The 21,316-nt window shown below is 46.4% G+C and overlaps 1 protein-coding gene across 43 annotated transcripts in view; it reads left to right on the forward strand.

The window, feature by feature from the left end:
- Positions 1 to 20,521, forward strand: part of DTNB (dystrobrevin beta) — a 296,524-nt gene extending 276,003 nt beyond the window's left edge. For 12 of the 43 annotated variants that reach the window (XM_016948165.3, XM_016948169.3, XM_016948168.3 and 9 more), the window contains 5 exons: positions 9,413 to 9,572; positions 10,396 to 10,485; positions 13,884 to 13,937; positions 18,444 to 18,477; positions 20,211 to 20,521. In XM_016948165.3, the coding sequence (XP_016803654.1) occupies positions 9,413 to 9,572; positions 10,396 to 10,485; positions 13,884 to 13,937; positions 18,444 to 18,448 (309 nt within the window). In that variant the 3' untranslated portion in view covers positions 18,449 to 18,477; positions 20,211 to 20,521. Of the gene's footprint in view, positions 1 to 9,412; positions 9,573 to 10,395; positions 10,486 to 10,622; positions 11,410 to 11,661; positions 11,748 to 13,883; positions 13,938 to 18,443; positions 18,478 to 20,210 lie in introns of those variants that run through there. The other 31 variants (XM_016948172.3, XM_063790029.1, XM_063790028.1 and 28 more) reach the window with 8 other exon arrangements.
- Positions 20,522 to 21,316: the final 795 nt, after the last annotated feature.

Genomic DNA, 21,316 nt, shown 5'->3' on the forward strand with positions numbered 1-21,316 from the left:
ATTTTTGTATGTTTAGTAGAGACAGGGTTTCGCCATGTTGGCCAGGCTGGTCTCAAACTCCTCACCTTAGGTGATGCACCTACCTCGGCCTCCCAAAGTGCTGGGATTACAGGCATGAGCCACCGGGCCCGGCCCATTTTTGTTCTTTAAGTGGATTTAATTTCCATCTTGAGTTCCTACGCTGTCTGAACTGGTCACTTAATCTAGGCATTTCCAGGCAAACTCGAAACCAGCCCTCGGAGATTCTTATCCTGCTTCCTGTGCCCTGAGATTTGCCTATTCTGGACATTTTATATAAATGGGATCATACGATATGTGGTCTTCTGTGACTGGCTTCTGTGACTGGCTTCTTGCACGTAGCATACTGTTTTTTTTTTTTGTTTTTGTTTTTGTTTTTGTTTTTTGAGACAGAGTCTCTGTCGTCCAGGCTGGAGTGCAGTGGCGCGATCTCAGCTCACTGCAACCTCTGCCTCCCAGATTCAAGCAATTCTTCTCCCTTGGCCTCCTGAATTGATGGACATTTGAATTGTTTTTACTTTTTGGCTATGTCGAATAACGCTGCTACGAACATTTGGGTTCAGATTTTTGTGTGGACATGTTTTCATGTCTCATGGATATATACCTAGGAATGGAATTGCTGCCAGTCTGTCCAAAGCAGCTGCACTATTTTACTTTTTGTGTGTGTGTTTGGGGGGTGGGGGTGCGGGGGTGGTATTTGGTCTTTATTCCGTAGATGGCTTAAAGAAATTCAGTTATCTAAAATCTCAGGACAAATTTATCCCTTTTATCTTATATTCAATTCAGAAATTGTTGAGATTTTCCTAGAATCACAGTCTGCAAATACATGACAGTGAAGGATTGGAAGGTGGTAATAGGAAAAGTAGCTGGGGAGACAAAACAGTGCCCAGATTGAGGTTTTAATGTTAGGAAAAAAGAACATTAATGATACTGCAGAATGGTCACAAGAGCTATCCCTAGCACCAGTCTTTTTTTTTTTTTTTTAGTTCCTTTTATTAATTTCAATAGGTTTTTGGGGAACATGGCGGGAGGGGCAGATTTGGTTACATGGATAAGTTCTTTAGTGATTTCTGAGATTTTGGTGCACCCGTCACCCAGGCAGTGTACACTGTACCCAACGTGTAGTCTTTTATCCCTCACCCCCCTCCCACCCTTTCCCTCAAGTCCCAAAAGTCCAGTGTATCATTCTTTTTTTTTTCTTTTTTTTTTTCCTCCTGAGACAGGGTTTTGCTCTGTTGCCTAGGCTGGAGTGCAGTGGCACAATCTCAGTTCACTGCACCCTCCGCCTCCTGGGTTCAAGGGATTCTCCTGCCTCAGCCTCCCAAGTAGCTGGTATTACAGACATGCACCACCACATCTGGCTAATTTTTGTATTTTTAGTAGAGATGGAGTTTCACCATGTTGGCCAGGCTGGTCTCGAACTCCTGTCCTCAAGTGATCCGCCCATCTTGGCCTCCCAAAGTGCTGGGATTGCAGACCAGTGTATCATTCTTACGCCTTTGCATTCTCATAGCTTAGCTCCCACTTATGGATAAGAACAACAATGTTTGGTTTTCCATTCCTGAGTCACTTCACTTAGAATAATGGTCTCCAGTTCCATCCAGGTTGCTGTGAATGCCATTGTTTTGTTCCTTTTTATGACTGAATAGTATTCCATGGTATGCATTTACCACATTTTCTTTATCCACTCGTTGATTGATGGGCATTTGGGCTGGTTCCATATTTTTGCAATTGTGAATTGTCCTAGCACCAGTCTTCAGGAGGGAGGGAGGGAATATTTAATTACGGCTTCTTATATGTAATTCTGGGCTACATTTTTTAACTTGTCTATTAATCCTTTTATAATATTCCATATTATGTAAGAGAAAACTAAGATTCAGTAGGATTAATTTATTTACTCAAAGAAAATGCTGAAATAAGAATGCAAATTCCATCTCTAGTGCTTTCTTCACAACATAAATTTTTATCTAGCTTCCTTGCTCACTGGAAGTACCTTTATCAATTACATGAGAAATACCTACAAATCAGTTGCAATGATTTATTCATGTATTAATTTGTTTAATCATGATTTTGTCACATAGATTTTGAATATTTGCTATTGCTAGAAACTCTGATGCTGATGTGGTTAGAGAGATGTATGTAAATATTTAAATATACATAAATATATATTTATGTATATTTATATTTATGTATATATCATGATTTATATATTTATGTACATAAATATACATGTATATTATTTAATTGGTATATTTATGTGTATTTATGTATTTATAAATATGTATACTGTGATTTATATATTTATGTATACATATTATGTGATACATAAACTTTTTAAAATTTTTTAATTTTTTTATTTCAATAGGTTTTTGGGGAACAGGTAGTATTTGATTACATGAATAAGTTTGTTAGTGGTGATTTCTGAGATTTTGGTGTACCCATCATCCAAGCAGTGTACACTGTACCCCATGTGTAGTCTTTTATCCTTTTCCACACCCCACCCTTTCCCCGAGTCCCCAAAGTCCAATATATCATTCTTAGGCCTTTGTGTCCTCATAGCTTAGCTCCCACATATGAGTGAGAATGTACAATGTTTGGTTTTCCATTCCTGAGTTACTTCACTTAGAAAAATAGTCTCCAATTCCATCCAGGTGGCTGTGAATGCCATTATTTCATTCTTTTTTATGGCTGAGTAGTATTCCATGGTGCATCTATCCCATTTTTTTTACCCACTCATTGATTGATGGGCATTTGGGCTGGTTCCATATTTTTGCAATTGCAAATTGTGCTGCTATAAACATGCGTATGCAAGTATCTTTTTTGTATAATGACTTACTTCCCTGTGGGTAGATACCTAGTAATGGGATTGCTGGATCAAACGGTAGATCTACTTTTAGTTCTTTAAGGAATCACCACACTGTTTTTCATAGTAGTTGTACTAGTTTACATTCCCACCAACAGTGTAAAAGTGTTCCTTTTTCACTGCATTCTCACCAACATCTATTATTTTTTGAGTTTTTTATTGCCATTCTTGTAAGAGTAAGGTGGTATTGCATTGTAATTTTGATTTGCATTTCCCTGATAATTAGTAATTTGAGCATTTTTCCATATACTTGTTGGCCATTTGTATACCATCTTTTGAGAATTTTCTGTTCATGTCCTTAGCCCACTTTTTTATGGGATTATTTTTTTCTTGCTGATTTGTTTTCTTTGTAGATTCTGGATATTAGTCCTGTGTCAGATGTATAGTTTGTGAAGATTTTCTTCCACTCTGTGGGTTGTTTGTTAACTCTGCTGATTATTTCTTTTGCTGTGCAGCAGCTATTTAGTTTAATTAAGTCCCATCTATTTATCTTTGTTTGTTGCATTTGCTTTTGGGTTCTTGGTCATGGAGTCTTTGCCTAAGCCAATGTCTAGAAGGGTTTTTCCAATGTTATCTTCTAGAATCTTTATGGTTTCAGGTCTTAGATTTAAGCCTTTGATCCAACCTGAGTTGATTTTTGTATAAGGTGAGAGATGAGGATCCAGTTTCATTCTTCTATGTGTCTTGCCAATTATCTCAGCATCATTTGTTAAGTAGGATGCCCTTTCCCCATTTTTTGTTTTTGTTTGCTTTGTCAAAGATCAGTTGGGTGTAAGTATTTGGCTTTATTTCTGGGTTCCCTATTGTGTTCCAATGGTGTATGTGCCTATTTTTATACCAGTACCATGCTGTTTTGATGACTGAGGCCTTATAGCATAGTTTGAAGTTGAGTAATGTGATGCCTCCAGATTTATTCTTTTTGCTTAGTCTTGCTGTGGCTATGTGGGCTCTTTTTTGGTTCCATATGAATTTAAGGATTGTTTTTTCTAGTTCTGTGAGGAATGATGGTGGTATTTTGATGGGAATTGCATTGAATTTGTAGATTGCTTTTGGCAGTATGATTATTTTCACAATATTGACTCTACCCATCCATGAGCATGGGATGTGTTTCCATTTGTTCATGTCATCTATGATTTCTTTCAGCAGTATTTTATAGTTTTCCTTATAGAGATCTTTCATATCCTTAGTTAGGTATATTCCTAAGTATTTTATTTTATTTTATTTTATTTTATTTTATTTTATTTTTTGCAGGTACTCTGAAAGGGGTTGAGTTCTTGATTTGATTCTCAGCTTGGTCGCTGTTGATATATAGCAGAGCTACTGATTTGTGTACAATAATTTTGTATCCTGAAACTTTGCTGAATTCATTTACCAGTTCTAGGAGCTTTTTGGATGAGTCTTTAGAATTTTCTAGGTATACAATCATATAATCAGCAAACAGTGACAGTTTGACTTCCTCTTTACCGATTTGGATGCCCTTTCTTTTCTTTCTCTTGTCTGATTGCTCTGGCTAGGACTTCCAGTACTATGTTGAATAGAAGTGGTGAAAGTGAGCATCCTTGTCTTGTTCCAGTGCTCAGGGGGAATGCTCTCAACTTTTCCCTGTTCAGTATAATATTGGCTCTGGGTTTGTCATAGATGGCTTTTATTACATTAAGGTATGTCCCTTCTATGCCAGTTTTGCTGAGGGTTTTAGTCATAAAGCGATGCTGGATTTTGTCTAATGCTTTTTCTGCATTTATTGGATCATGTGATTTTTGTTTTAAATTCTGTTTATGTGGTATATCACATTTATTGACTTAGGTATGTTAAACCATCCCTGTGTCCCTGGTATGAAACCCACTTGATCATGGTGGATTATCTTTTTGATATGCTGTTGGATTTGGTTCACTAGTTTTTTTTTTTTTTTTTTTGAGGATTTGTGCATCAGGGATATTGGTCTGTAGCTTTCTTGTTTTGTTATGTCCTTCCCTGGTTTTGGTATTAGGGTTATACTGGCTTCGTAGAATGATTTACGCAGGATTCCCTCTTTTTCTATCTTTTGCAATAGTGTCAGTAGGATTGGTACCAATTCTTCTTTGAATGTCTGATGGAGTTCAGCTGTGAATCCATCTGGTCCTGGACTGTTTTTTGTTGGCAATTTTTTTTATTACCATTTCAATCTCACTGCTTGTTATTGGTCTATTCAGATATTCTGTATCTTCCTGGTTTAATCTAGGAGGATTGTATATTTCCAGGAATTTATCCATTTCCTCTAGGTTTTCTAGTTTATGCATGTAAAGGTGTTCATGGTAACTTTAAATCTTTTGTATTTCTGTGGTATCAGTAGTAGTAGCTCTCGTTTCGTTTCTATTTGAGCTTATTTGGATCTTCCCTCTTCTTTTCTTGGTTAATCTTGCTAATGGTCTATCAATTTTATTTATCTTTTGAAAGAACCAGCTTTTGGTTTCATTCACTCACTCATTCATTCATTCATTCATTCATTTTTGAGATGGAGTCTCACTCTATTGCCCAGGCTGGTGTACAGTGGTGTGATCTCAGCTCACTGCAGCCTCCACCTCCCAGGTTCAAGAGATTCTCCTGCGTCAGCCTCCCGAGTAGCTGGGATTACAGGTGCATGCCACCATACCCTGTTAATTTTTGTTTTTTTCAGTGGAGATGGGGTTTCACCATGTTGCCCAGGCTGGTCTCGAACTCCTGACCTCAAGTGATCCACCCACCTTGGCCTCCCAAAGTGCTGGGATTACAGGCGTGAGCCACCGTGCCTGGCCTGTTTCATTTATCTTTTGTATTGTTTTGTGTGTATGTGTTTCAGTTTCATTTAGTTCTGCTCTGATCTTCGTTATTTCTCTTCTGCTGGGTTTGGGCTTGGATTGTTCTTGTTTCTCCAGTTCTGTGAGGTGTGACCTTAGATTGTCTGTGCTCTTTCAGACTTTTTGATGTAGGCATTTAATGCTATGAACTTTCCTCTTAGCATCACTTTTTCCGTATCCCAAAGGTTTTGATAGATTCTGTCACTATTATTCAGTTCAAAGAATTTTTAAATTTCCATCTTGATTTCATTGTTGATCCAACCATCATTCAGGAGCAAATTATTTAATTTCCATGTATTTGCATGGTTTTGAGGGTTCCTTTTGGAGTTGCTTTCCAATTTTATTCTAATGTCATCTGATAGAGTGCTTGATATGATTTTGGTTTTCTTAAATTTACTGAGACTTGTTTTGTGGCCTATCCTATGGCCATTTTACATTTCTATCAGCAGTATATTAGGGTTCTAATTTCTCCACATCCTTGCCAACACTTGTTATTACCTGTCTTTTTTATTATAGTCATCCTTGTGGGTGTGCAGTGGTGTCTCATTGTAGTTTTGATTTGCATTTCCCTAATAATGCTGAGCATCTTTCCATGTACTTACTGGATATTTATATATCTTTGGAGGAATGTCTATTCAGATCCTTTGTCCATTTTAAAATATTATTTGTCCTTTTATTATTGAGTTGTAAGAGTTCTTTATATATTTTATATATAGATCATGTATCATATATAATTTGCAAACATTTTCTCCCTTTCTGGGGGTTGACTTTCACTTTCTTGATGGTATTCTTCAAAGCACAAAAGTTTTACTTTTGATAATATTCAATGTATCTAGTTTTTCTTTCATAGCTTGGGCTTTTGATGTCATATCTAAAAAGTCATTGCCTAGGCCGGGCGCGGTGGCTCACACCTGTAATCCCAGCACTTTGGGAGGCCGAGGCAGGTGGATCACGAGGTCAGGAAATCGAGACCATCCTGGCTAACATGGTGAAACCCTATCTCTACGAAAAATACAAAAAATTAGCCGGGAGTGGTGGCGGGCACCTGTAGTCCCAGCTAATCAAGAGGCTGAGGCAGGAGAATAGTGTGAACCCGGGAGGCGGAGCTTATGGTGAGCCGAGATTGCACCACTGCACTCCAGCCTGGGCAACAGAGCAAGACTCCGTCTCAAAAAAAAAAAAAAGTCATTACCTAATCCAAGATTATAAAGCCTTCCCCCTATGTTTTCTCTAAGAATGTTATAATTTCAGCTCCTATGTTTAAGTTATTGATTAATTCTGAATTGATTTGTTCATATGTTTTTTAATGATATCTTTTGAAAAGCAGAAGTTTGGTCGGGCTCAGTGGCTCACACCTGTAATCCTAGCACTTTGGGAGGCCGAGGCGGGTGGATCACCTGAGGTCAGGAGTTTGAGGCCAGCCTGGCCAAGATGGCGAAACCCCATCTCTACTAAAAATATAAGAAAAGCCAGGCATGGTGGCACGCACGCACCTGTAATCCCATCTACTTTGGAGGCTGAGGCAGGAGAATTGGTTGAACCCAGGGGACGGAGGTTGCACTGAGCCAAAATCGCACCACTTCACTCCAGCCTGGGTGAAAGAGTGAAACTCCATCTCAAAAAAAAAAAAAAAAAGAAGACGAAAAAGAAAAGAAAAAGTTTAAAATTTCAATGAAAGCCAGTTTATCTGTTTTGTTTTGTTTTTACATATCATGGTTTGGGTGTTTTCTTAGAGAAATTTTATAGTTTTAGCCCTTATAGTTACTATGATCCATTTTAGTTTTAGCTCTTATAGTTACTATGATCCATTTTGATTTAGTTCATATTTATTTGTATCATGGAAAGATCTCAGAAAGCATGCTAAGTGATTAAAGCAAATTGCAAAGTGATATGAGCAGTACAATACCATTCATGCAAAATTTAAAAGCATGAAATACCATTTATTATTCATAGCTATACATGCACATATAGGTTAAAAGTTTCACAGCAAAATTTTGATAGGGGTTGCCTCTGAAGGGAGGAGAGGAAAGAACTGGAACAGGAAATAACTGGTGGACAAAAATATTGCAAATTTTTCTGCAATATTTTTAGGTTGAAATACATTTGACACAATATGAAGTTACCAATTTGGGGTGGTTAATTATGTTGTACTTTTTAGTTTTCTGTATTTTTTTTTAACTTCTCAAAATACACACACACACACACACACACACAAATGATTCAAAGTAAGAACCACAGAAAACAATCCATTTCTGTTGAGTTTGGTGGCCACACGGTTGAAGCACTGCGGTGGGGTGTCGTGCGTCCAGCCTGTCCACCTGTTCAGGGCCAATTCTGTTTGTATATGGGGTTTCTAGCTGAGAAAGCTAGAAGAAGGATAACTGTCTTCATTTGAATTCACTGTCACACTTTGGCTTCTATTTTTTCCAGTTTTGCTTCCACAGAAAACCCTAGTCCACCTTCCACACTCAGTTCCCGTTGTGCTGAAGAGCTACAGAGCCCACATCTCAGTGAGCGGGCCTTGATTAGTTTTCTCCTTTTATTTATTTTATCCCATTGCTCCAAACTTTCTCCACAACTATACCAGGGCCTCCCAAGGAAAGCTTGGTTTCTGTTTACCATGTGTCCTTTCTCACCTCGTCCCCGCGGGGTGGCCCCGGACAGCCTTGCTGTATATGTGCAGTGCATGTGGCATGACTGGCCCCATGGCCCCGCTTGCAGCCTGCAGCCGAGCTCCCCACATGCTCAGAGCATGCCCTGGGGGGAGTGGGGTCACAACCTGCAGAGTGCACACTGCCACCCTTGGAGTCAAGGGGTTGTTCCCATGCCTCCCACTGGCAAGCTGTGTGGCCTGACACAACGTCTCTTTCCATTCTTCTTCTTCTATAAAATGGACATGAAAATATATACCCTGGCTTGGTATGGTGACTCACACCTGTAATCCTAGCACTTTGGGAGGCGAAGGCGAGCAGATTGCATGAGCTCAGGAGTTAAAGACCAACCTGGGCAACATGTTGAAACCCCGTATCTACTAAAAATACAAAAAATTAGCCCAGCGTGGTGGCGCACACCTGTAGTCCCAGCTACTCGGGAGGCTGAAGCAGGAGAATCTCTTGAACCTGGGAGGCGGAGGTTACAGTGAGCTGAGATCGCGCCACTGCACTCCACCTGGGCAACAAAGCAAGACTCTGTCTCCAAAAAAGATATATACATATATAAATATATACATACACACACACGCGCGCACACACACACACACACGTATGTCCTTTCCACTCACAGGTTGCCGGCAGCAGCGGGGGGAGGGGTCCAAATGAGAACATGTACATGAATGTGTTTGCAAACAAAATGAAAGCTGTTTGCATGTTACTTCCTGCCCTGCAAGCCAAGCCCTTCTAGAGCCCTGGCCCAGCTACGCAGCTCACTCTGTCTGCCCGAGAGTCCTCCACCACTCTGTGCCAGCCTCTTCTTTCCCTCCCATTCTTGGTCTTGTTCTTATGATGTTCTCTCTCTCTGCCCTGCACGCCCCCTTCCTTTTTTCCTTTTCTTCCTCTCTCCAGTCTTGGAGGCAACCTAACTCCTTCCTTTCAAGTATAATCTTGTACCACTGAACTGAGGCCCACTGGCTGGCTCTGGTTGATGGAGAAAAAGTACTTTCTTCCTTCCTCAAAGAGGTCAGGTACTTGAGATAACGTATTTTCTGTCTTTGAATCTCCAGGCTCAGGCCACAGGGTCACCACATACATCGCCCACCCATGGAGGCGGCCGGCCGATGCCCATGCCAGTGCGCTCCACGTCTGCCGGCTCCACCCCCACCCACTGTCCGCAGGACTCGCTGAGCGGAGTCGGGGGAGACGTGCAGGAGGCCTTCGCACAAGGTGAGTTTCTGGAGCAGAGTTCGGCGGGGAGCTGAAGGGATCTGCAAACACGGACAAGATTCCTGCTGCGGTTTTTTCCATTTCTGTTTTGTGCTCTTTGCTTGGAATGATCAGATTTTGACAGACAGTGTAAATAAGTCAGGTGCTGGCTCCTTCTCATGAGACGGGCTGGTCTCCAGCGGGAGGGCTGCAGGCTTCCTATGTGTGCCAAGAACAGGCCTCCTGGGGTTCTCTGCCCTTTTTTCTGGGTTATTGGAAGTGCTTTGTCCTTTGGGCTTTGTCTCCTCCAGAGGAATTGGATGGAATAATTCCCTGGCCTAGAAGGGGCTGTAACAGGCACTGTAACTGGGACCGTGCTGAAAGCACAGTGCGCACGCCATTGCCACAGTCATCGGAGTTGCTGGTGACCAGCAGTATTAAGTAGTTGGGTGGGGATTCAGAGGGAAGTCCTGCTGGGGCTGGAGGTGAGAAGGGGAGGTGGTAGTGGTGGTTGTGGAGAGTACAGCCCCACCCCCACAAGGCTGAGGAAGACCTCGGTGGAATGCTTATTCTGGAACCCAGCTCTGGATTGTGTGGCGGCGGCAAAGCGTGGAGTTGACAGGATGCTGCTCCCTAGGTAGAGAGGGCAGAGGGAGAGGGACCAGTGGGCTGGTGCCTCCTGCCCCCGGTGTGCCTGGGAATGGGTGGAGCTGCTGTGGCCCCATCTCCCCTTAGGTATTCCACACCTGTGTTCTCGGGCCTGGCATAACTGAGGCATTTGCTCAGCCGTCTCTTCTCCATGCTCACCCACCCTGGCATCCCCATCTGCTCTGCCTCTCCTCAGGTACGAGGAGAAACCTCCGCAATGACCTGCTGGTGGCAGCTGACTCCATCACCAACACCATGTCATCCCTGGTGAAGGAGCTCCATTCAGGTGAAACCCAGAGCTCCCAGCCAGCTTCCCGGCCACCCCTGCCTTGCCCGCGCCCTTCTCACTTCCTTGCCAGCGCCGGCAGAACCTCACCACCCAGCTCGCACCACCCCATTTCATCACCTAACTTTGCCTTCTAGGAACACACTGGATGTCTCCACCCAGAGAGCCTCTGTCACACAGGATCACGTAGGGACGGTTTCACATTCAGGCCTATCTCAGGAGTGCATCTTGTGGAGCAAGCTGAATGTAGAGAAATTCAGACCTTTCAGTGCAGGCAGGCCCCTTCCTCACTTACCTCGTCTTCCATCTGTACTTTGTCCACAGCCGCTCTCTCCCTAGGCCTGACCGACCACCTCATTCTGAAACTTCCCTGGAGGTCTGGAGCGGAATCAGCCAGGAAAGCTCTGGACCTTCCCCTGCTGCCTTTCTGCTCTCTCCTGTTTGATTTGTTTTTGAAACCTATTCCCTCCTTTTGTCCGTGACCAGGCTCTGATTTCACCTGAAGTTCATGACCTGAGTCTGTCGCCTCTTCTGCTCCTTGTGTTCAGCTCATCTGTGACTTCTTTCTCAGTCTCTGCATCACCTCACCAATTCAGTGACTTCCCAAAGACCTTTACCTTGTGGCATTTCACCTTACATAAAACCCAGGAAAGAGAGAGAAAATAAAAGGCCATTCACGTATCCTCCTATCTCCAGGAATCCCCATGACTCTACCAGTTACTTAGGGGCCAGAGAGTCACTAACGATTTCACAGCGGTGGGGTCTCCATGTTTTGTGTTAAACTAATGGGTTCCCTCCCTAAGTGCTGTAGGTCACTCACACTGATGGCTCTCTTTTGTTTCTTTCCACCTAATGTAGTGCTTTTAAATACCTTGAAGTAGCTTAACAGGATTATTAAATAAAAAGATAAAGCAGTTTTTCCACGGACCATTCAAACACATACACTTATTCAAGCACTCTTAGGGAAGGCAAGCCTTGGGTATTTTTCAGCCCTTCGTAGGAGAAAGCTCACATGTTTAGGGTTGTCATGGGACTGGACAGAGCCCCCAGCTCTGCTCTCAAGTCTGCCTGTTTTCATACAGACCAAAGTGAGTGTATAGCCCAGCTTCATCTTTCCAGTCAGTTAAGGTCAGACGCTGCCTCTCTTGTTTGATGGTGCCACCCTCTCCATTCTAGCACTGTTTCTCAACCCCCATCAGAAGCACGGCCCCGCTCTGTACACATAAACAGAAGAGGCAACAGCCTTCAGGATGACCTCACAGGTGATTAGAAGGCGCTTTCCCTAATGCAGCTCCCCACAGATGTCAGAAATCCCACTTCTAGAGGAAATTTCTCAGGGAATTTCGGGCCATGGGAATTAACTACACTTGTACTTCATGGCCACTTATTAGAGTTTATGCAAAATAAGTGGCTTCTGCGTTCATCGTGCTAGGGTGAGAGGTCATTAAATACCATTAAGTGGAAAGCACATAGAGACCGAATAGCTTCACAAAAATGTAAAGTTTATAGGAATCCTCAGCAGTGTCTCATAGTAAGAAAGGATGGTTTCAACAAAATTATGTAATGTAATTTGGAAGGTGCCTTAGAGAGCACATTGTCCAGTCCCTTACTTTAGAGATGTAGCCTGTGCTTATCAGAAAAGTGGTCTGCCTAAGGTCGTGCAGCTTGAAGGGGGAAAGCTGGTTCTAGAACCTGGGTCTTCAGAGCATTAAGCCAGAGATCTTACTCCCCTCCAGGACAAGATATCAAACCCAGAGTCCCAGAGGCCCCTTTCCCTGATGCTGTCCTCTCAGTCACTGAAGCCTGTAGGTAGACGTGGACCAAAGCCACACATGGCACGGTATCCCTCTAACATGCAGACATAAACTCCCTTTACATGTGAGGGTGCCAATTTCTCAGTGAATGGAATAGCTTCACCCATCACCAACACGTTTTTACTGTCTCCTTGACAGTGACTTGACAGGTTTTTGTTCCAATGAGAGGACATACTCAGATTATCTTTACATATATTCTATACAGTGTATACATACTGTATATACATAGCTTGTAGTCCTCATCTTTATAAAGTTTTTTCACAGATAATCGAATTCTAGAATTGGAAAGGATCAAGGCCACAGGCACAGTGGCTCACACCTGTAATCCCAGCACTTTGGGAGGCTGAGGCAGGTGGATCACCTAAGGTCAGGAGTTCGAGACCAACCTGACCAACATGGTGAAACCCCGTCTCTACTAAAAATACAAAATTAGCCTGGCATGGCGGTGCATGCCTGTAATCCCAGCTACTTGGGAGGCTGAGGCAGGAGAATCGCTTGAACCGGGGATGCAGAGATTGCAGTGAGCCAAGATTGCGCCGCTGTAGTCCAGCCTGGGCAACAAAAGCAAAACTCCATCTCAAGAAAAAGAAAAGAAAAGAAAAGAAAAAAATTGTAAAGGATGTTAGAAGTCATTTAATCCAACTTGCCACCCAATAAAACAGTCCTCTGAATATTTCCAGCGAGCTCATTCATGACCAACTCTAATCACTGGGAACTTCTTCCTCAGTGGGGAGCCAAAATCTCACTTTCTGTAACTGATTTATCCCTGTCCTCTAAAGCTACCCAGGATAAGCTCAGTCCCTCCTCTGCAGGCTCGCCTTTCACGGGTTGGATGGCAAATGACAACCCTTCCTAGTTTTCTCCTCTGTAGACTGCTACACCCAATTCCTTCAACCTTTCCAAACGTGACATGGTTTTCTCTTACCAGCCTGCTTGACCATACCAGGATGTGGCCATTTTCCAAGGCTCCTATTCAAAGTACATGCCCAGGGCCCAGCACCCTGCTCTCCATCACAGGGGATCTTGTCCCTGCAGAGCACAAGGCATCTGTGACCCTCTTGAGTGTCCCCTGGAAAAGCACCTTAGACAGCATTAGCGCTTCCCACATAGCCACTTTGCACTGTGCGGTCATTTTAAGTTTATCGTCAGCTAAAACATACGGATTTTTTTTTTTAACAGAACCCCGTGTTAATCTAGGTATTCCCCCACCATATATTGTATGGTCACTTTCTTAAACCTGAATGCAAGACATTAGATGTCTCCCTGGTCATCACCACCTGAGGGCAGACAGGCATAGAACAGAGGCACGCAACCCCACACTGCACGCCCCCAGCCCTGGTCAGGAAAGTGAGCGATGTGACTGCACTGCTCCCTTTGGGCCGTGGTCTTACGGGCTCCTATTCAGCAGTGCTGGGGCGTGGGCCGCACAAGTGCAGACTGTGAGCTGAAGCACCCTCAGAGGCCTGCAGCCAGGAGCTGTTAGCTAGAGTTTCCTCCCAAGCCTCAGCAGTTGCTTTGTTCACCCTCCTTCTGTACTTGTCCTGTGCCGAAGGGTCACTGGCCTCCTTGGACTTGTTTTCACAGCAGAGGAAGGTGCAGAGGAAGAAGAAGAGAAGATGCAGAATGGGAAAGACAGAGGTAAAGGCAGCTCAGCAGGACTGCTCGTTTAAATGGGGAGCCCGAGCTCATGGATCAGCTGCCCCCCACTTTGTTTCTGCATTCCTCCCTGCCACCACCTTTCCCAGAGCTTTCGGACCCGAGGTCCCTGTACCTACTTTTCCCATCTGACAGTCAGGTTTTACCTTCCAGGTGGCAAGGTCAGTCGATCACCAAGAGCTTCCTCATTTCCTGATCCTGGGATAGGTAGTTGGGATACAGGAAGTAGATACAAGTAGAACACAAAAGATGACCCTTTGACTGGAGAAGTTTATGATCTGGTTAAGAAAGCAAGACCAGGCCAGGTGCGGTGGCTCACGCCTGTAATCCCAGCACTTTGGGAGGCTGAGGCGGGTGGATCACAAGGTCAGGAGTTCAAGACCAGCAGGCTGGCCAACATAGTGAAACCTCATCTCTACTAAAAATACAAAAAATTAGCCAGGTGTGGTGGCAGGCGCCTGTAGTCCCAGCTACTTGGGGAGAATGAGGCAGGAGAATCACTTGAACCTGGGAGGCAGAGATTGCAGTGAGCCGAGATCACGCCACTGCACTCCATCCTGGGCAACAAGAGTGAAACTCCATCTCCAAAAAAAAAAAAAAAAAAAAGACCAAAAATGCAAAATAAATAGGAGATCAAATGAAGTGGCAGAAAAAGCTAATCATAAAACTTTCAGCATATAAGTATAATAAGGGTTTCTGAAAAGGAAGAGATTATTGTGGACTAGAATAGCCAAATGGTTTTGTGGCTTCATGGAAGAATAAAACCAAGAAGGGAAGGTGTCAGCAAAGGACAGTAGTGCCTTCCTAGTTTCATTGTATATCGAACCTGCTTAACACATGACATCTGGGAAGAGCTGCAGGGAATGATTTTCACGTATGATGATCTCATCTAATCCTTAACACTGTGAGACAGATTCGAATATCCCCATTTTACCCATGAGGAAATAGGCTCAGAGAGATGTTGTTCATGTAGCTGTTAAATGGCAGAGATTAGGCCAGGCGTGGTGGCTCACGCCTGTAATCCCAGCACTTTGGAAGGCCGAGGTGGGCGGATCACTTGAGGCCAGGAATTCGAGAGCAGCCTGGCCAACATGGTGAAACCCTGTCTCTACTAAAAATACAAAAATAAGCCAGGTGTGGTGGTGCATGCCTGTAATCGCAGCTACTCGGGAGGCTGAAGCAGGAGAATCCCTTGAACTCAGGAGGCAGAGGTTGCAGTGAGCCAAGATCACGCAACTGCACTTCAGCCTGGGCAACAAAGAGGGACTCTGTCTCAAAAAAAAAAAAAAAAAAAAAAAAAGGCAGAGAACTGGGTCTTTCTGACTCCAAACTTCATGCTCTTAATCTTCATCCTTCTATGTTATACTGAACAGAAAACAAAATTTTCTTTGGACATTTGAGGGTGAGCTGTTCTTTCTGTTGTGCATTAATGTGTTAGTTGCTGGATTCCTCCTAAACATCAGCTCCTCAAGGCAGAGATTTTAGTCTGTTTTGTTCATGTCGTGTTCCAGTGCCTGGTGCTTAGTAGGAGGTCAATAAATGAACAAATCAAAGGAAATAAATGGGGTGATGAGATAGAGAGTACCTTATCGGGGAGAGAAATGCAATGGTTGGTCACCCCAAGGAGGTGAAGGTAGGGAGAGCAGGAAGCATGAGGAGGAGCCAGCAGCAGCCCTCCCAGGGAGGAATTCTGAACAAGGCTCGGGGGAGTGAAAGAACCTGCCAGCTGATAAATGGCACAGCCTGAGTTCAACTCCAATGCCCATGGTTTAGTCTGAGCTGAACTGGTAGACTAAGGGAAGTGGAGTGGTCTTCCTTAAGGAAGGGTAGAAGCCAAGTGGGAGATACAGGTAAGGAAGCTGTGACAAGAAAGGGAAACCTACAGGACAGTGGGTCTGGAGCATTCTTGGCCCATAGGGGCTGGAGTGGCTAAGACAGGGTTGTCTTTGGAGTCTCACGGGGCAAGGAATTTGTCAGCAAGGACCCTGAAATTGCTGAGGAAGAAACTGGGAGAAGAGGAAGAAGATTCTGCAGATTCTGAAATCGTCTAGTGAGTCTGAGCTAGGCCTGGGAGGAAGTGGACAGCAGCGCCAATGAGTTGATGAGAATGACATATGTGGCACGGACGCCAAAAGGTCAGACTAGGCTGGGCATGGTGGCTTACACCTGTAATCCCAGCACTTTAGGAGGCTGAGGCAGGGGGATCACTTGATGCCAGGAGTTTCAGACCAGCATAGGCAACATAGCAAGACCCCATCTCTACAAAAAATAAATTAGCCGGATGTGGTAGTGCACACCTGTAGTCCCAGCTGCTTTGGAGGCAGAGGCAGGAGGACTGCTTGAGCCCAGGAGTTTAAGGCTGCAGTGAGCTATAGTCACGCCACTGCATTCCAGCCTGGATAACAGAGCAAAGCCCTATCTAAAAAATAAAAATAAAAGGTCACATTAGAGAGCAGTAGTGTTTCAGGCATCCAGGAATGCTTCATAGAAATGTAGAAACAATTGACTTACCCACACAGACAAGAAAGAAGGCAGGAGGGCAAAAGGTGAAGAGATACACAGATAAATTTACACTGGTGTAAACACATGCTGCAAACACGCACACACACACACACGCACATGCACATGCCAACCAAATCCTAGCATTCATGTGGAATGTTCCTGGCTGAAGACATAACAGCTGCATCTCTGGCCTCCCTTCACCTGCCCCTCCCTTCCCCAGTAGCTTTTTCCCATGGCCTCTCCTCAGTCCTTTTCACTCCACCAAAGCAAACCTAGGACTGCCCCAGCCACTGAGGCCTTGCCCTGGCCACGAACTCTAGCCCTTATCCTGGTTCGAGTCTGAGTGTGGGCCATGCCTCACATGGGAATCGGACTGGGTTTCCCTTGCCCAGCCCTCCAGGCCCCAGGGTGCTGTCTCTGCACCTGCACTCCCCTGTCCACATCAAACTGGGTTTCCCTCGCCCGGGCCTCCAGGTCCCAAGGTGCTGTCTTTGCACCTGCACTCCACTGTCCACATCAGACTGGGTTTCCCTCGCCCGGGCCTCCAGGCCCCAGGGCACTGTCTCTGCACGTGCACTGCCCTGTTCGCATCAGACTGGGTTTCCCTTTCCCGGCACTCCAGGCCCCAGGGCGCTGTCTTTACACCTGCACTGCCCTGTCTGCATCTCTTCTGTCTTTCTGTGCCTCTTGCCCTTAGAGCTCCTTGTCTGTCTTTCAATGCATATACCAGAATGTCTGTATGTCTATGTGAAATCTTTTTGTGGGAATGCCTGAATTTTTACGTATGTGACTTTCTGGTGTCATCCCTAAGGCCAAGAGTGTTAAGAGTTGGGGTGAGAGATGGTAGAGTTTTTTATGTTTGGCTCTCCACATTATATAGGTCCTAGGATATGTCCCTGAAACTACAATGTAGCTCATACATGGGCATTTTTATAAGACTAAGTGTTTTTATGGGTGGACCTCCTGATTCTCTGCCATGAGCTAGGCCTGAGATTTTACAGACCTAGGACTAACTGCAGTCACCTGGACACCAGAGATCTGTAACTGTCAACCGTAAAGAGAGAGAGTATATTTGCTTCTTTGGGGTTGAAACCATACTGACGTAATATAAACAGAATTTGGTCAGCACCATCAGGCAAACATAGTCTGCTCGATAAGGAAACTGTGAGAGTCAAATGGAACTTTTGAAGAATCTAGACCAAGCTGAACTTCCCTGCCATATTCACCCCTGCCTCACGCCTCTCCCTGTTCGCCCCTGGCTGGCTGGCTGCATCCTGGGGAATGCTTCTGCTCCATCGGGGTACCCTTCCTCCTCTGCATCTCCTCAAGAGAAGTGTAACCAAGACACGTAGAAGAAGCACAGACTAACACACCTTCCCCCATAGTACATCATCTCCACCCTCCACAGCCTCATGTTATGCTCCTGTGTCCTTCACAATCTCCCCTCCCATACCCTGCCATCCCGGTGTGGGGGCTGTAAATCCAGTTTGCATCCATAAAGAGCCCTGGTGCAAGGCTGGACAGCAATGGCCCTCAGAGAACAGAACAGGCTCAGGAGGGGCCAGGCAGTGCTCGAGCCTCGGGTGAGCAAGCGCAGGGCTTTTCAAAGCAGACCATCTGCAGGAGGGGGACCGCCCTCACTCAAGGCGCAGTCATGTTCCCTTGGGGAACTTTCAGAGCTGAGTGGGCTTTGCCCCCCTCATGTAACTGCTCCCTGGATTTAAGGAGCTTTGATTCCATTTTTTAATGACTTTCCTTCTCCTGAGAAGCATCTGTCTCCATGGCTGCCTCGGGTTGGCTACAGTGGTAGAAAGTATGACTCTACCCTACTGTCATACCTGGGCGGGAAAAGTCAACAAACGAGTAACAGGAGAAGCAAGGAAGCCCCTGGGGTGGGTTGGTCAGGGAAGCCCCTTTGAGATAGTCTGGGGCATGAGAAGACCTGGCCGTGACCTCAGTGTGTTGTTTCTGCCCGTGCTGCCACAGGTTAGCAGAGGAGCCGGACACAGAGGAAGCTCAGGTGAGTACAAAGAGTCCTCTGCCTCCCCACGGCCCCTCCCTCCTTCCTCAGCATCTTCCCTTCCCCTCCCTTCCTGCAGTCACAGGTCCCTAGCCAGGGCAGTCCTAACAGGTGAAGATGCAAGAGCCCAACTGTCCCTTCCCTTTGCCCACCCCAGCCATGTGCCCTCCTTGCCCTGTTTCTAGGCTGTGTCCTGTCTTGCACAGCACTGTCTGCAGGCCTGGTCCTTGGGCATGGCCTGGTGTCCTCTGTGTTGGGATGGCATTGGCAGACCCAACGCTGCTGGCTGAAACAGGGCATGCTGAGCAAGGCCACCTCCCTGGGGAGCACTGCCTCCCATGCTCCTTTCCCACAGCCACTGCCCACTTCCTTCCTGGGATCCAAACCACAGCCAGTGCGTCCCTGGATTCTGTCACCCAGCACTGCACCGAATCACAGTCCCTGACCCACAGACATGTGATTCATGCAGGATCACACTGACTACAGAGCTGACCAAGCCGCTTCCCATGGTGCCCGGCCAAGCTGCACCTTCTCACTTCCTGAAGAAGCAATGCAGAAAAGTACGGACTGCTCCAGTGGCAGATGCTCATTGCCTTTAGGAATTAGTCATTCCCATTTTCCAGCTCAACACCTTAACTCTTTCTAGTCCCAGCGCCAAGATATCAGACTTCTCCATTTTAAAATCTTGTCTTCCCTCCCCCCCCAACCCCCCACTTCTTATATTTAAAAATTAGGCATCTTCCTCGAATAAAAAAAGTCAGGGCCCTAGCCGCACAATGCAGAAAAGGGGTTTTTTCAGACCCTCCCAAGTCGTGTCATCCTGGAATAGCCTCTGGCCCTCTCTGCCCAACCGCGCCAGGCCATTGAAGGCTTCTGCCCGCTCCCCCGGGGCCCCTGCAGCCTCGGCCTGCGCTGACTCTGGATTGTGCGAGCTGAGGAGTGGGCAGCACCTGGGCCACGCACATTCTCTCGCTGCCCTGGAAATCACAGCGCCCCAGGGGCTTGGGGAGAGGCTTCTCCCTAAACTCACTGTGCACATTCAGGCAAGGCCCTTTCCCAAGCAAGCCTAGGCCGTGGCAGCCGAGGAGGGAAATCAGGAACTGACTCGCCCTGCAGGAGCCTGCCAGAGCCCCTCTCTCCCCGGGGCAGAAGGAACTGGGGTGCAAGGGAACGTGGCAGAGCCATGTGCCCCCACCGCCTTGTTGCACATGGAGGAAACCAAAGCCCCACACCAGAAGCTCCATGCCAGAGGCAGAATTGGAGCCGGGTCTTCTGCCTCGTAATCCTGCCCTCTCTGACCCACATCAGGGGTGATGAGAAACACCAACAGCCGAGAGTTAAACTAAAAGTATAAAACTTGGGTGCCGCGGATTCATGGATGCCCAGGCCTGCGCTCTGCTGGCCGGGGGCTGAGGCTTCCTCCCTTTCCTCTTAGTATTCATCGGCACACCTCAGTCCTCCCTGCCCTTCTCCTGGGCCACAATTCTCCCCAAGAAATCACCCCATTCAAACCTTGCATTGTGAACCCAATTCTTTCTTCCACGGAAACACTTCCTGACCCTTAGGAATGATGGCAGAGGACCCTAGGTACCACCCTCAGCCCAACGCTTGAAAGGCGCCCAGCATCCTAGCAGCCCCTCCCTGCAGGGCCTCCTGTTCACAGTAGATGTTAGCAGCTTTTGTCCTGAACCCTCAACAGTGCCCGTGACTAACGGTGAGTGTGTCTTGCGCAGGCACAGAGGACGAGGAGCAAGCTGGCGCCGACATGGCGAAGGCAAGGTCTTCCCCCAGAGGCACATTCCTCTCCATCTTTCCACCGCACACCTGGACCAGGCTTGCAGGCTGCCAGACGTCACTCCACCCGCCAGGGAGAGGGGAGCCAGAGCCGGTGGGAAGCGGGGAGGGGCTGCGTAGCACAGCTGGTGGGCCTCCCCCTGCACAGCCCTGCATGTACTAGCACCTTCATCACTCCCCTCAGGGCATGGTCTCATCTCCGCATCAGGAATTCACTTGGAGGTTGAAAAGAGAAAAGAAAAAGCACCAAGCTCTTGTGTGTTTGTGACCTGATGAAACACTTCCTGGCGTCTGGCCAGCACGTGGGGTGCTCCTGAACGTGGGGGCACAAGTTTCCTTATCTTTGACCTTTAAAAATCAACAGGTTTCTTCCAGCGTGCAAAGAAAGCGTCAGGCCTTGCTCGGCTCTGTAGACATTCACACCCTGGCCACGGTGCTAAAAATAGTCTCACACTGGTTAGGCTTCCGCCCGCCCCGTGTGATGCCGCCGCCTGCAGCCCGGGAGGGAGGGGCGGAGACCCAGCCGCGCGCCGCAGCCGGGCTGAGCCTCGGAGAGGGCGGGAGGGTCTCTGCGCCGCGGACTCCGTGGCCGCCAGGGGGCGCGCCGCCGGGGGCGCTGCTCGCAGCCTCTCGCCTTAGGGGTCGATTGGGCTCGGGCACACGTGATCAAGTCCCGTTCCCGGTGATTTTCATTTATTTTTTCCTCCTCCCTGGGCTCCAGGATGTTATTTTTAGCAGAAGAACTGCTATAAATATTTATAAAGGGCAGTGACTGTAATGAAGCGAGAAGCCCCACAGCTGGCTCCCCCGCATCCCTCACCCACCTCTGCAGACCCCTGCCCTTGGCTTTGAGGAGGTCTGTGCAGAGACGGTGGGATCAACTCCTGGCCGCACACGGATGGAGTCCCAGGGAAGCCTGCCAAGGCCCAGTCAGGGTAAAATAGAAGGGGTGGGTGTTCACACCTTCCATCCTTTCCTCTCTGTCTCTTCTCCCCCATAGCTCATCTTCCCATTGGTTGGCACTGTGTCCCCACGAGCTTTCCAC

The sequence above is a fragment of the Pan troglodytes genome, chromosome 12 (genome assembly GCF_028858775.2).
Source record: "Pan troglodytes isolate AG18354 chromosome 12, NHGRI_mPanTro3-v2.0_pri, whole genome shotgun sequence".
NCBI lineage: Eukaryota > Metazoa > Chordata > Mammalia > Primates > Hominidae > Pan > Pan troglodytes.